The following is a 15,313-nucleotide window of genomic DNA, read 5'->3' as shown; positions in this document are numbered from 1 at the left end:
TTCTTCATGCCTCCAATTCCTCTGAGCTTAGATCTGCTCTGTTTGAAGATTACCGTGGTCATAGTAGTTTTAGGTGAACGTGTGTGTGTGTATGTATGTCTAGTGTTTGATCATCGTGTAGTATTTTGTGTTTCAAAGAGTTTTTTGCACACTGCCTAGTGTGTAGACAAATGTGCGCTTATCTAAACTACTTAAGAGCATCTGCACACTGTATTTGTAATCTGCTCTGTATTGATTTTGATGTTTCCTTCTCGCAGATGTGTGTTGATCCTTCTGTTGATGCTTCTCTCTAGGTGAGCGGCCATACCAGTGTCCTTACTGTGACAAAGCATTCAGCAAGAATGATGGACTGAAGATGCACATTCGCACACACACTCGGGTAAGTCTCTTTTCCACACCCACTTCTACCACACACTCTCTCCTCTCTTTGTTCCAGGCACAGTTTGGGGTGTTGGTGTTTCTCTGCCACATGGAAATGGTTTGATTTCCCTTTACCTCCTTCTCCTCCTCTTTCCATCCTCACACCCCTACGTGTGTGTGTGTGTGTGTATTCACACATGTATGTCTCTGTATGTATTTGAGTGTAAAAACCAGTCATGAAAGCCAAGGAATAGTGATGGGGGAAAATGTATACAGTTACAAATCGCAATATAAGGTTTGTACAATATTATATCAATATTTGACTCCCAAGTCCCCAGTTTCTTTTTTGCTACTGTAGGTAGTGTTATCTAGCGCTAGTCGGCTGTACCTGAGCCAAAACTCTGATATTTTTCATTCTATAGCTTGTTCTCCATCTTCTTTTTAAATAGTGAGCCAACATGTTTTCAGCGCTTTTATTTAATGACTGATCAAAACTCATTTACTCATTGCTCTCTCTTGTCTCTCTGTAGTAGACATTGTGAGCAATATGTTTGGAACATCAAATCGCAATCGCAGTATAGAATCTAGGGCTGACCCCATTTAGTCGACTGGTCGGTAGAAATGGTAAGATAAATTGGTGTAACCTACAAAGTTGGTGTAGCCTATTACCAGCAACTTCAGGAGTGTAATGGCAGAATCTGCGAAGGCCAGCAGCAGCGGGAGGAGGGGGGTCGGGAATATACACTGCTCAAAAAAATAAAGGGAACACTTAAACAACACAATGTAACTCCAAGTCAATCACACTTCTGTGAAATCAAACTGTCCACTTAGGAAGCAACACTGATTGACAATACATTTCACATGCTGTTGTGCAAATGGAATAGACAAAAGGTGGAAATTATAGGCAATTAGCAAGACACCCCCAATAAAGGAATGGTTCTGCAGGTGGTGACCACAGACCACTTCTCAGTTCCTATGCTTCCTGGCTGATGTTTTGGTCACTTTTGAATGCTGGCGGTGCTTTCACTCTAGTGGTAGCATGAGACGGAGTCTACAACCCACACAAGTGGCTCAGGTAGTGCAGTTCATCCAGGATGGCACATCAATGCGAGCTGTGGCAAAAAGGTTTGCTGTGTCTGTCAGCGTAGTGTCCAGAGCATGGAGGCGCTACCAGGAGACATGCCAGTACATCAGGAGACGTGGAGGAGGCCGTAGGAGGGCAAAACCCAGCAGCAGGACCGCTACCTCCGCCTTTGTGCAAGGAGGTGCACTGCCAGAGCCCTGCAAAATGACCTCCAGCAGGCCACAAATGTGCATGTGTCTGCTCAAACGGTCAGAAACAGACTCCATGAGGGTGGTATGAGGGCCCGACGTCCACAGGTGGGGGTTGTGCTTACAGCCCAACACCGTGCAGGACGTTTGGCATTTGCCAGAGAACACCAAGATTGGCAAATTCGCCACTGGCGCCCTGTGCTCTTCACAGATGAAAGCAGGTTCACACTGAGCACATGAGCACATGTGACAGACGTGACAGAGTCTGGAGACGCCGTGGAGAACGTTCTGCTGCCTGCAACATCCTCCAGCATGACTGGTTTGGCGGTGGGTCAGTCATGGTATGGGGTGGCATTTCTTTGTGGGGCCGCACAGCCCTCCATGTGCTCGCCAGAGGTAGCCTGACTGCCATTAGGTACCGAGATGAGATCCTCAGACCCCTTGTGAGACCATATGCTGACACATGCACATTTGTGGCCTGCTGGAGGTCATTTTGCAGGGCTCTGGCAGTGCACCTCCTTGCACAAAGGCGGAGGTAGCGGTCCTGCTGCTGGGTTGTTGCCCTCCTACGGCCTCCTCCACGTCTCCTGATGTACTGGCATGTCTCCTGGTAGCGCCTCCATGCTCTGGACACTACGCTGACAGACACAGCAAACCTTTTTGCCACAGCTCGCATTGATGTGCCATCCTGGATGAACTGCACTACCTGAGCCACTTGTGTGGGTTGTAGACTCCGTCTCATGCTACCACTAGAGTGAAAGCACCGCCAGCATTCAAAAGTGACCAAAACATCAGCCAGGAAGCATAGGAACTGAGAAGTGGTCTGTGGTCACCACCTGCAGAACCATTCCTTTATTGGGGGTGTCTTACTAATTGCCTATAATTTCCACCTTTTGTCTATTCCATTTGCACAACAGCATGTGAAATTTATTGTCAATCAGTGTTGCTTCCTACGTGGACAGTTTGATTTCACAGAAGTGTGATTGACTTGGAGTTACATTGTGTTGTTTAAGTGTTCCCTTTATTTTTTTGAGCAGTGTATATTTTTTCTGGTTAGGCTATCTTGATCTCTGGCTCCCTCTTGAGTCATTTGTGTGTCTTAATTATTTAATCAAACAGCGTGCTTAAAGCATCAGACAAGTTTAGTACTTATAGTTGATTTTATAAAAACACATAGGGTGTGTCTATATATGGAAAAATACATATTTAAACATTTTGACCAATTGATTGGTTGAAAGAAAAAATGACTCGATTGACTAATATTTTTTTGAGGGGTCAGTGACAGCCCTAATCGAATCACAATACATATCGTATCGTATTGTGAGGTCCCTGGCAATTCCCAACCCTACCAAGGAATAACAGTAACATTCTGGATATGTTTTCGTTGAGAGCTGTTTTTGCTGCCGGATGTTTTTAACCTCCAAATGAGCTAGGAAATAACTTCTTACTACGACATGACTTATGGTGTACATGAAATATCCTTAATCATACTTTTCTGTTTTTATGTAGGAAAATCTACACATGCTACTGTGTTTATATTTGCAATTGTGTGTGTCTAAGATACACTACATGACCTAAAGTGTGTGGACACCTGCTTGTCGAACATCTCATTCCAAAATCATGGGCATTAATATGGAGTTGGTCCCCCCTTTGCTGCTATAACAGCCTCCACTCTTCTGGAAAGACTTTCCACGAGATGTTGGAACATTGCTGTGAGGACTTGCTTCCATTCAGCCACAAGAGCATTAGTGAGGTCGGGCGTTGACCACAGATTTGGAAGCACAGAATCGTCAAGAATGTACAGTTGAAGTCGGAAGTTTACATACACTTTGGTTGGAGTCATTAAAACTCGTTTTTCAACCACTCCACACATTTCTTGTTAACAAACTATAGTTTTGTCAAGTCGGTTAGAACATCTACTTTGTGCATGACACAAGGAATTTTACAAACAATTGTTTGCAGACAGATTATTTCACTTATAATTCACTGTATCACAATTCCAGCGTGTCAGAAGTTTACATACACTAAGTTGACTGTGCCTTTAAACAGCTTGGGAAATTCCAGAAAATGATGTCATGGCTTTAGAAGCTTCTGATAGGCTAATTGACATAATTTGAGTCAATTGGAGGTGTACCTGTGGATGTATTTCAAGGCCTACCTTCAAACTCAGTGCCTCTTTGCTTGACATCATGGGAAAATCAAAAGAAATTAGCCAAGACCTCAGAATAAAAATTGTAGAAGTCCACAAGTCTGGTTCATCCTTGGGAGCAATTTCCAAATGCCTGAAGGTACCAAGTTCATCTGTACAAACAATAGTACGCAAGTATAAACACCATGGGACCACGCAGCCGTCATACCGCTCAGGAAGGAGACGGGCTCTGTCTCCTAGAGATGAACGTACTTTGGTGCGAAAAGTGCAAATCATTCACAGAACAACAGCAAAGGACCTTGTGAAGATGCTGGAGGAAACAGGTACAAAAGTATCTATATCCACAGTAAAACGAGTCCTATATCGACATAACCTGAAAGGCCGCTCAGCAAGGAAGAAGCCACTGCTCCAAAACCGCCATAAAAAAGCCAGACTATGGTTTGCAACTGCACATGGGAACAAAGATGGTACTTTTTGGAGAAATGTCCTCTGGTCTGATGAAACAAAAATTTAACTGTTTGGTCATAATGACCATCGTTATGTTTGGAGGAAAAAGAGGGAGGCTTGCAAGCCAAAGAACATCATTCCAACCGTGAAGCACGGGGGTGGCAGCATCACATTGTGGGGGTGCTTTGTTGTAGGAGGGACTGGTGCACTTCACAAAATAGATGGCATCATGAGGGAGGAAAATGATATGGACATATTGAAGCAACATCTCAAGACATCAGTCAGGAAGTTAAAGTTTGGTTGCAAATGGGTTTTCCAAATGGTCAATGACCCCATGCATACTTCCAAAGTTGTGGCAAAATGGCTTAAGGACAACAAAGTCAAGGTATTGAAGTGGCCATCACAAAGCCCTGACCTCAATCCTATAGAAAATTTGTATGCAGAACTGAAAAAGCGTGTGCGAGCAAGGAGGCCTACAAACCTGATTCAGTTACACCAGCTCTGTCAGGAGGAATGGGCCAAAATTCACCCAACTTATTGTGGGAAGCTTGTGGAAGGCTACCTGAAACGTTTGACCCTAGTTAAACAATATAAAGGCAAAACTAAATCATTCTCTACTATTATTCTGACATTTCACATTCTTAAAATAAAGTGGTGATCCTAACTGACATAAGACAGGGAATTTTTACTAGGATTAAATGTCAGGAATTGTGAAAAACTGAGTTTAAATGTATTTGGCTTTGGTGTATGTAAACTTCCGTCTTCAACTGTATGCTGTAGCGTTAATATTTTCCTTCACTGGAACTAAGAGGCCTAGCCTGAACCATGAAAAACAGCCCCAGACCGTTATTCCTCCACCACCAAACTTTACTGTTGGCACTATGCATTCGGGCAGGTAGCATTGTCTTGGCATTGGCCAAACACAGATTAGTCCGTCAGGCTACCAGATTGTGAAGCGTGATTCATCACTCCAGAGAACGCATATCCACTGCTCCAGAGTCCAATGACGGCAAGCTTTACAGCACTCCAGCCGACGCTGGGCATTGACGTGGTGATCTTAGGCTTGTGTGCGGTTGCTCGGCCATGGAAACCCATTTCATGAAGCTCCCGATGAACAGTTCTTGTGCTGACGTTGCTTCCAGACGCAGTTTGGAACTTGGTAGTGAGTGTTGCAACCGAGGACAGATGATTTTTATGCGCTACGCGCTTCAGCACTCAGGCGTTCCCGTTCTGTGAGCTTGTGTGGCTTACCACTTTACCCTTTGAGCCGTTGTTGCTCCTAGACGGTTCCACTTCACAATAACAGCACTTACAGTTGACTGGGGCAGCTTTAGCAGGGCTGACATTTGACGAACTGACTTGTTGGAAAGGTGGCATCCTATGACGGTGCCACGTTGAAAGTCACTGAGCTCTTCAGTAAGGCCATTCTACTGCCAATGTTTGTCTATGGAGATTTCATGGCTGTGCGCTCAATTTTATACACCTGTCAGCAATGGGTGTGGCTGAAATAGCCAATTCCACTAATTTGAAGGGATGTCCACATACTTTTGTGTATATTTGGTGTACCAGTCCCAGGTGTCCATAAATGCTTATCTGCCCATCTCCAGTGCTACGCTTTAGTTGATCTGCTCCATGCTCAGCCAAGCTGTAGAACGTAACACCCAGGAATAGAGGTTCACACACCTCTGCCAGGCAGCCAGGAATAGAGAGGAGTCCTGTCTTGCCAGCCAACGTCTCGCTCTGCAAACATGAAAGCTGGAGGACCTTTTTTTCCATGAGGAGATTCCAGGACACTCATGTAGGCTTCTCCCACAGTGATTTTTTTTTTTTTAAGTCTGGGGAGGATAATGATTACTACTTAGAGCTGTATATGGTGGACTAGAATACATCCACATGTAATAGCGATCTCACAGCATACACTGAGCACAGTCTGAGAAGTTTTGAAAGTTTTGAAAGACTGTGATTGGGTTCCTGACTGTACATTGTGAGGACATGACAGGTGTCGTTAGTGTTGATACGATGAGCATGTAAATGTACACTGACTCAGAGCTTGGACCAAGCTGCTCAGGGTGGGGAGAGGAAGAGCATGGTCACCCTGGTCTCTCATGAGGTCATTTCCTGCCCGTGCCTCTGCACTACTTCTCTACCCACTGAAGTTCTCCACCTAATCACCGCTTTCCATGAGGTGTGTGTGTGTGTGTGTGTGTGTGTGTGTGTGTGTGTGTGTGTGTGTGTGTGTGTGTGTGTGTGTGTGTGTGTGTGTGTGTGTGTGTGTGTGTGTGTGTGTGTGTGTGTGTGTGTGTGTGTGTGTGTGTGTGTGTGTGTGTGTGTGTGTGTGTGTGTGTGGGGCCATGGTACTGTATATTTATGCCCTGTCGGTTTTGTTGACACGTTTCAAGTACATTTCCTGTTTGCTCAAGCACACATCATTACGTTGCACTCTATGAACCTGGACTGCAGGTACAGTATAAAGCTTCTGGCCTAAAACGGTACAGTGGAAACAGGCAGCTGGCGGCACAGGGACACTCCTATCAGCTCCTATTCTCTAGCGAGGACTTGATGAAACATTCATGTTTGAATTGAGACATGGCTTTGTGTGTCCCCGGCTCTGTCTTTGCTCAGAGCACCGTGACTGCAGTAGTGAAATATGGGCTGAGCTGACACACAGCAGAGAGCTGGACGATGAAGTCACCCCTCAGCAGAACAAATGCCATTTGGCTGAAGGAGCTCCAGCTCAGTGTTAATGTATAGTTTAGAGATGGATCTGTTTAGAGTTGTGTGTTTATCCCACATAGCAAACCATCGGCAACTACAATAGAACACATGTGATTCGTATAAAGCGTCTGACATGTTGCCTGGTCAGAGATTTTTTATTAATCTCTTTAAGTTTCTCTGATGGTGACAAGAGTGATCTGACTGTAAACACACTGATTAAAATTCCACTGGTTCCCTCTGTGGGGGTGCCTGTTTGATTTTGTTTGACTTTGGCCCAGAGTTCTGAAGTTCCATCAGAATCTTCCAAGCTCCTCTGTTTTCAGTTTGGAAACCCCTGAATGGGTTTTACTGTAACACTTTTTCATTGGTCAGTTATAGCTGGTTCCTATTGGTCCAATATAGCAGTCTCTGATTGGTTCATCACAGCATTAAGTTTAGATGGGTATTAGCAATACGGCAGTTGCTCCACCTTGCCCTCTAGTAGGTTAGGCGGAATCATCACCATATTGCTAATTACCTCCAATTCTTTCAAAGCTATAAGAAATGCCTAGGGGTATATGGACAAGGGTTTGATTTTGTATTGGATTACAGAGGATATGTTGGTTTAGAGATGACCATTGACCACACGTTTGATATGAAATGTGATCCTCCTGGATCTCTTAGAGTACATAAACAGAGCCCTATCCCTCCATTCATAACCCTGCTGGCTCCTGACTGGACAGATTCAGAGATGAGCCAATCAGAGGGTCAGGTTGAATGTCACAAGGGTGAACATCTGCTGAAGAGCAGATACAGATGTTACTGGGGTCACAGTGATGCATTCTGGGTCCTCCACATCACCCCTATACATCTGTGTGTTTTCTTGACCTCTGAACTTGAACCTTTTTTGGTTTTTTGTATGTCATTCAGGAGGAAGTTTTCCCCTGAGTGTGAAAGTGATGCTTTATTAGAAAAGTGATACCAGTTAAACTAGCAGGTTTATCTGGCGGTTTACAATACACAAACCGTCACTTATGTTCTGGTTTGGTCTCCACACCCAAGTTTCTCACACACCCACACACACTGTTAGGCGTCTCTCGTTTTCTTTCTCACTCACACTCATGCAGACACACTCACTCATACACACACTCACAGACATATGCATTGAACCTGATCTTTACCTCCGGTTGTATCCTGTGTCATTGGCCACTCCTTGTCCCGCCCACATGATAGCTATTTTCCCAGGACCCTTACTTCCTGTATTCACCCAGTTCCCATGACAACTGAGCCCTAAATGGGTAGAGACTTTGCTATCAGTGAGTCTTGTCAAAAAGAGCCACAGAGAGACTGTCCACCCAGAAAATCACGCACACACACACAAAACACACACACCCACAGAGCGATAGGAGCTTTTGAGTGACACCCAGACAGGCCTCTGAAAGGCACAGAGGAAATGTTCTTTGGTAAACTGATGAGGTGTGGAGAAGAGGGTGATATTCTACAGCCCCAGTGAGCCGGCGCACTTGTACATGTTCAAAGGGCTTTTCTGTGCCGTGTTTTCTTACGCTTTAGAGGGATCCATGTGTTCCTTATGGCCCCATACGCTGGCCATTTCCTCCCTACTGCAGGGGCTGTACAATCTCTCATTTCATATCTTCATAAACTCACTAGGGGGGCGGTGGGGTTTGAAGTGAGAGGATATGAGGGTGTGTGTGTGATTGTGGGTGTCCATTGTGTGAGAGTCCATGTCTCTGTTTGAGTACAGTATTTGTGTATAGTATACGGGTTGGCTGTGTGTTGAGAGGTGATCTGTCTGTAAGTGTGCGTTTGTTTGTGTGTCCCTGCAGGAGAAGCCATATAAATGCAGTGAATGTAACAAGGCCTTCAGTCAGAAGAGAGGTCTGGACGAACACATGAGGACCCACACCGGAGAGAAACCCTTCCAGTGTGATGTGAGTTCTGGGCCTTTGAAGTTGCACTATGCAGAAATCGCTCCCCCGTTTCCTGATTGCTCAGTAAAAGACACATAACCAAAACTTAAGAATGGGAAGCATAGAAATGGCACACATAGAACATATCTACCACTTCTTAGACTGCTTTCAAGTAGAATTATAGATCTATAAATCACATTTCAATGTGAATTTGGTCAGGTGGCACCAAAAGTTACATATTTCCACTTTAACCATAACTCCAAATGGTGTGGGGATACAGTACCAGTCAATTTTCTTTTATTTTTACTATTTTCTACATTGTAGAATAATAGTGAAGACATCAAAACTGTGAAGTAACACATATGGAATCATGTAGTAACCAAAAAAGTGTTAAACAAATCAAAATATATTTTATATTTGAGATTCTTCAAAGTACCCACCCTTTGCCTTGATGACAGCTCTGCACATTCTCTCAACCAGCTTCACCTGGAATGCTTTTCCAAAAGTCTTGAAGGAGTTCCCACATATGCTGAGCACGTGTTAGCTGCTTTTCCTTCACTCTGCGGTCCAATTCATCCCAAAATCATCTCAAATGGGTTGAGGTCGGGTGATTGTGGAGGCCATGTCATCTGATGCAGCACCATCACTCTCCTTCTTGGTCAAATAGCGCTTCCACAGCCTGGAGGTGTGTTGGGTCATTGTCCTGTTGAAAAACAAATGATAGTCCCACTAAGCGCAAACCAGATGGGATGGCGTATCGCTGCAGAATGCTGTGTTAGCCATGCTGGTTGTGTGCCATCTAAATAAAGAAATTCAAAATAAATCACAGACAGTGTCACAAGCAAAGCACCCCCACACCATCACACCTCATCCTCCATAGGAACCACACATGCGGAAATCCGTTCACCTACTCTGCGTCTCACAAAGACACGGCGGTTGGAACCAAAAATCTCAAATTTGGACTCATCAGACCAAAGGACAGATTTCCACCGATCTAATGTCCATAGCTTGTGTTTCTTGGCCCAAGAAAGTCTCTTATTCTTATTGGTGTCCTTTAGTTGTGGTTTCTTTGCGGCAATTCGACCATGAAGGCCTGATTCGCGCGGTCTCCTCTGTACAGTTGGTGTTGAGATGCCGGTTACTACCACTCTGTGAAGCATTTATTTGGGCTGCAATCTGAGGTGCTGTTAACTCTAATGAACTTATCCTCTGCACTTTAAGAAACTTTCAAAGTTCTTGAAATGTTCCGTATTGACTGACTTTCATGTATTCAAGTAATGATGGACTGTCGTTTCTCTTTGCTTATTTCAGCTGTTCTTGCCATAATATGGACTTGGTCTTTTACCAAATAGGGCTATCTTCTGTATACCACCCTACCTTGTCACAACACAACTGATTGGCTCAAATGCATTAAGAAGGAAAGACATTCCACAAATTAACTTTTAACAAGGCACACCTGTTAATTGAAATGCATTCCAGGTGACTATCTCATGAAGCTGGTTGAGAGAATGCCAAGAGTGTGCAAAGCTGTCAAGGCAAAGGGTGGCAATTTTGAACAATCTCAAATCTCAAATATATTTTTATTTGTTTAACACTTTTTTGGTTACTACATGATTCCATATGTGTTATTTCATAGTTTTAATGTCTTCACTATTATTCTACAATGTAGAAAATATAAAAAAAATAAAGAAAAACCCTGGAATGAGTGGGTGTGTCCAAACTTTTGACTGGCACTGATTGTATGTGTACATATGTGTGTGTCCGTGCTTTTGTGTCCACGCTTATGTATGTGTGCTTGTGTGTGCATGTACTCTGCTCAGCCAGACTGTGGCACGGGGCCAGATGTGGGCTAAAACTCAATATGAGGAAGATAAAGATCTCTCTCCTCTGGAGAGGTCTAGTCGACTGATCTCACGTAAACACATTGAGAAGATCAGAGGGAGAAATTACCCTCTGTTTATAATACCGCAGGAGTAATAATGATTCTCAGAGAGAAACACGCGACCACGGGTCCTGCTGATGCTCTGGAAGGATCTTTTAAGACCTGTTAAAGTCTCTGGATCCCCCTCACTTTCCTCTTACCATGTCTGGAAATTGAAAACATCTTTCCTTCCACTGTTTTTATTCTGTTTTATGGAAGACCCACAACTGTGTCTTTTTAAATTACTAGAGTTTTACATCTGAAAGCCAATCAAATTGGCTGTTTCCTTAACCCTCAGAACCCTCTGACATGATGGGTCTTTTAAGCCCAGACTGGCTGGGTTAGCACTAGGGGGTTCAGGAAACGAAGGACAGTACTGTTATCAGTTAAGGCCATCTCTTTATTGTAATCATTTCAAGGATGTGTTTGAATTCAATTCATGAAATGCATTGTTTCACTATTGAAGGCTTTGAGTGCAAATCTTTTGTATTTTGTATCTCCAGCCGTCTGTTATGACGTGCATCCTAAATGGTGATTAAACCTGGTTGATGATGTGATCACAGAAACACACACTCTGTCACAGAAAGGTTTACCGCTTGTGAACTTTAGGGGACTTCTCTACTGTTTGCATTTTGAATGGATGATATTTAAGTGTGAAGAAGACATGCTGGGAAGCCTGAGTCCGGGTGTTGAACTGCTGCACCCATGCCAATGCAGGATTAAGGTGACTGGTAGTGTGAAATGGAGTCGTTTGTCGGGTGTGAAAGTGATCATTTGTGATGGATGTTATGTTTAATTTATTCCCTCTTTATGTCGGGAAAATATGATTTCTATCTAAGCCTTCTCTCGTATGATTTCCAGTACAAAGTAAATGTGGTTCAGTCAGCTGGCTGTAGCCATAATAGGGATTGTAAAGCTTAATATTGCTCTGCAGCATACTTCTTTAGTTTAGGACTGAATGAATTCAGTAAGATCCATCAGAGAGCTGCTATAACAGAGATGTGTATGTACTGTAGTTAAGGTCTAATCCGTTCTAATCTCTAACAGAGCTAACTAACACACTTCTGTTTGCTCTGCTCTCTGTAGGTGTGTGATCTGTCGTTCAGTCTGAAGAAGATGCTGAGCAGGCACAAGCTGACCCACAACCCCAACAGGCCCATGGCAGAATGCTCGCTGTGCCATAAGAAGTTCACCAGGAATGACTACCTCAAAGTGCACATGGAGAATGTTCACGGGGAGACAGAGGGCTAGAACCCATCTACTGTATATGATACTACTGAAGATAAACTACAGTGAGCTCCAAAAGTATTGGCACATTGACACATTTGTGGGTTTTTGGTTCTGTACTCCAGCTCTTTGGATTTGAAATGATACAATGACTATGAGGTTAAAGTGCAGACTGTCAGCTTTATTTTGAAGGTATTTTCATCCATATCAAAATTACAGCACTTTTTGTATAGTCCCCCCATTTTAGGGGACCAAATGTATTGGGACAAATCCACTTACAGTATGTGTATTAAAGTAGTAAAAAGTTAAGTATTGTGTGCCATATTCATAGCGCATAATGACTACAGGAAGTTTGTGACTACAAATTTGTCGGATGCATTTTCTGTTTGTTTTGGTTGTGTTTCAGATTATTTTGTGCCCTATAGAAATGAACGGTAAATAATGTATTAGAAACATATTCTATTCTTATTTACAATAAAAGTGACTACAAAATGACACTATTTACCATTCATTTCTATTGGGCACAAAATAATCTGAAACACAACCAAAATAAACAGCAAATGCATCCAACAAGTTTGTAGAGTCACAATCTTGATGTAGTCGTTGTGTGCTATGAATATGGGACCAAATACTTCACTTTTGGCTACATACAAGTGAATTTGTCCCAGTACTTTTGTTCCCCTAAAATGGGGGGACTATACAAAAGGTGCTGTAATTTCTAAACGCTTCACCCGAAATGGATGAAAATACCCTCACATTATAGCTGACTGTCTGCACTTTAACCTCACAGTCACTGTATTAATTCAAATCCAAAGTGCTGGAGTGCAGAGCCAAAGCAACAAAACATTTCACTGTCCCAACACTTTTGGAGTTCACTGTATATTTACAGTGTTAAACGTACAGGATGGCATGCTATGCATTTCAGATGTAGCAATAAGCAGTCTTTTCTTTTTCCGATTAAATATATACAAATGCAAAATATGGAAAAGATTAGATTTCAATATCGGAACATATCCTGCACATAGGAATTATGGAGTATGGAGTACATATTCAATTCACAGGGGGTTTGGATGAGGCGCAAGACCCACGCTGTTCTGATCTGCTTCCAAACCGCCCTTCTCTTCCTGTTTATACTTTACATTCAATTGAGTTTTAATAGAAAAGTTTGGGAGTGGCATGTCCAGACAATTCAGCGCAATACAATAACTAGCCTCGCTCCAAAAGTCTCTTTCCTACTTATCAGCTTCTCGGTTCCCATCTTATGCCAGCCGTACAGTGCCTTACTCTGTTACAGCTATATGCTTGTGACCAGGTAACACACTTTCCAAAGAGTTTGAAAGACAAAGATGTTTACCAAACACAGCCAGCCTACTCCCTTCCTCCAGCCCACGCATTGTCTGGAAACGCAATGAATTCCTTCTTACTGTTGTCAAAGTTACTGTTACTGTTTGTCAAAAGAAGAGCAACAATTGTTCATAATACTGTATTTCATGTTTGCTAAGACTGTTTTATATGGTTATTTCATATACTGAGGGACCAAGCAGTTTCTTTCTGTTTATACTCCTGTTTTTTAAATCCTGTATGTTAAATGGATAATGTATTTAATGGATGGTGCAATTTTGTATGTTTGTCTGTTCTTTTTATATGGCCAGACCATAGCCTTCCTGTGTTCCACAGACTGTTACACATTCCGTCTCTTTTACTATTCATCTCAAACTGTGAACATTTCACATCACACTTCCCTGTTTTGAACTATGTACTTCATAAAAACCTCATTACTTACCAAACAGCCATTTACTCTGTTAATTCTAAGTATGTGTCGATTAACTGTTGACGTTGGGGTATTTCGGAAAACACTTGAGAGTTGATTAAATTTGCTCGCTTTATTGTTGTTAATTTAACCCTTATTCTTGGTTTGGCTGGCAGTCTGCTGGGAGCCTAATTGAAGTGTTTTTTTCCCCCAGTGGCCACAGTCACCACTGATCACCGCTGCCTGATCTCTACAGTTCCCACTTTGCCTGATCTAAAGCAACCCACTAAAGAGGCTATCTGATGGTTGCTCTACTCTCTTCTCTCTGCTCTCGCTATAAAGGGACTCACTCGGACTCATTTCTCACACTCATCCACTGCTGAAGCTCCTGATAGGCTCAAAGGTGTTTTGAAGGGTTTACTGCGTCTGTGAGAATTTCCTGAATGGCAGCTGGATGCTGGATCAGACTCCCAGAGCTGGGAGTCTCTAAGCTTGTCATCAAACAGTCTGTTAAGAGTGGGTATAAATCCTGTCATGTTTGACAGTCAGTCTCCGCAAACACATACTCTGGTTTATAAAACCAATGCATTCGGCATGTTTATTTTCTGTGTTTGGGTGCTTGTTTGTGTTTTAATGTTGTTGCAAAATCCATCAATAAATCAGATGTATTAAACTGGTAACACCTATCCTCCCCAGAGACTGATTAGGCATATGCTACTCTTGCGCGCGAAACACATGGGAGACGGTGGATATGGAAGCGACATGTACATGCGCCTCTACAGGAGCGTCTCCATTCAAAGTCCCAGTGTCCCTGAGAACTGGGCGGCTGGCTGTTCTGCAGGATTCTCAGATCAGATGTGGCCATGTTAACCTCCACTCCCTCTGAAGCTGGGTTCACCACATGGCCGTCCGTGCCGGGCGTGGTTCAGCCAGCACACAGGTCCCTGCACCCACTCTGCCTACTGGGCCGGCTGTGCTCGCTGTCTGTCTGCTCTTAGTGGGCAGGCCTCAGGGCTGAGCTGACGCTCTCAAACACAGTGTCATTTTTTTTTCATGTTGTAAACAAAGTATGGGGGCTTTTCTCAACCGTGGAATAACCCTTTCCACACCTCAACGGAAAGAGGGTTGATGGCTCTAAAAGATGTTGGCTTTTCCCTTACCAGTGTGTGTTTTCATGGGACAGCCCCCCATCTCCACATACAGAGCTGTAGTATCATGCACACCGGGGCTTCCAGCGAGTCAATGTGTTTCTAATTACATGTTTTTACTGGAAGCCCCAGTTTCCTGCTCTGCCTCCCCATCTGTGAGTGTGACCAGACTGGGCCCAGACCAGACCAGCGTCCACCCACAGCTCCCCACGCCAGCTACGCCCACCGCCATGGAGTGTCATTACCACGGCAGCTGGGGTTTACAGCAAAACCACCGTCACGTCGGGAATCACACGGACAATGTTGTCTCGCCACGCTGTTTGGCCTCCGTTGCCGTGGTAACGGATCGTCCGGAACACTTCCGTGACCAAGGGAATGCGGAGTTGTTGGGTGCCCGCGTGCAGGGTTCCATCC

The 15,313-nt window shown here is 43.7% G+C and overlaps 1 protein-coding gene across 1 annotated transcript in view; it reads left to right on the top strand.

The window, feature by feature from the left end:
- Positions 1-12,140, top strand: part of LOC120052567 (PR domain zinc finger protein 5-like) — a 64,439-nt gene extending 52,299 nt beyond the window's left edge. Inside the window, exons 14-16 of the mRNA XM_038999549.1 lie at positions 294-379; positions 8,770-8,874; positions 11,861-12,140. Of these exons, the coding sequence (XP_038855477.1) occupies positions 294-379; positions 8,770-8,874; positions 11,861-12,025 (356 nt within the window). The 3' untranslated portion in view covers positions 12,026-12,140. The remainder of the gene's footprint in view (positions 1-293; positions 380-8,769; positions 8,875-11,860) is intronic.
- The last annotated feature ends 3,173 nt before the right edge of the window (positions 12,141-15,313 follow it).

Source organism: Salvelinus namaycush, chromosome 8 (genome assembly GCF_016432855.1).
Source record: "Salvelinus namaycush isolate Seneca chromosome 8, SaNama_1.0, whole genome shotgun sequence".
In the NCBI taxonomy this organism is placed as follows: domain Eukaryota; kingdom Metazoa; phylum Chordata; class Actinopteri; order Salmoniformes; family Salmonidae; genus Salvelinus; species Salvelinus namaycush.
The sequence above is the reverse complement of the archived record's forward strand: the minus strand, read 5'-3'. Positions and strand labels throughout refer to the sequence as shown.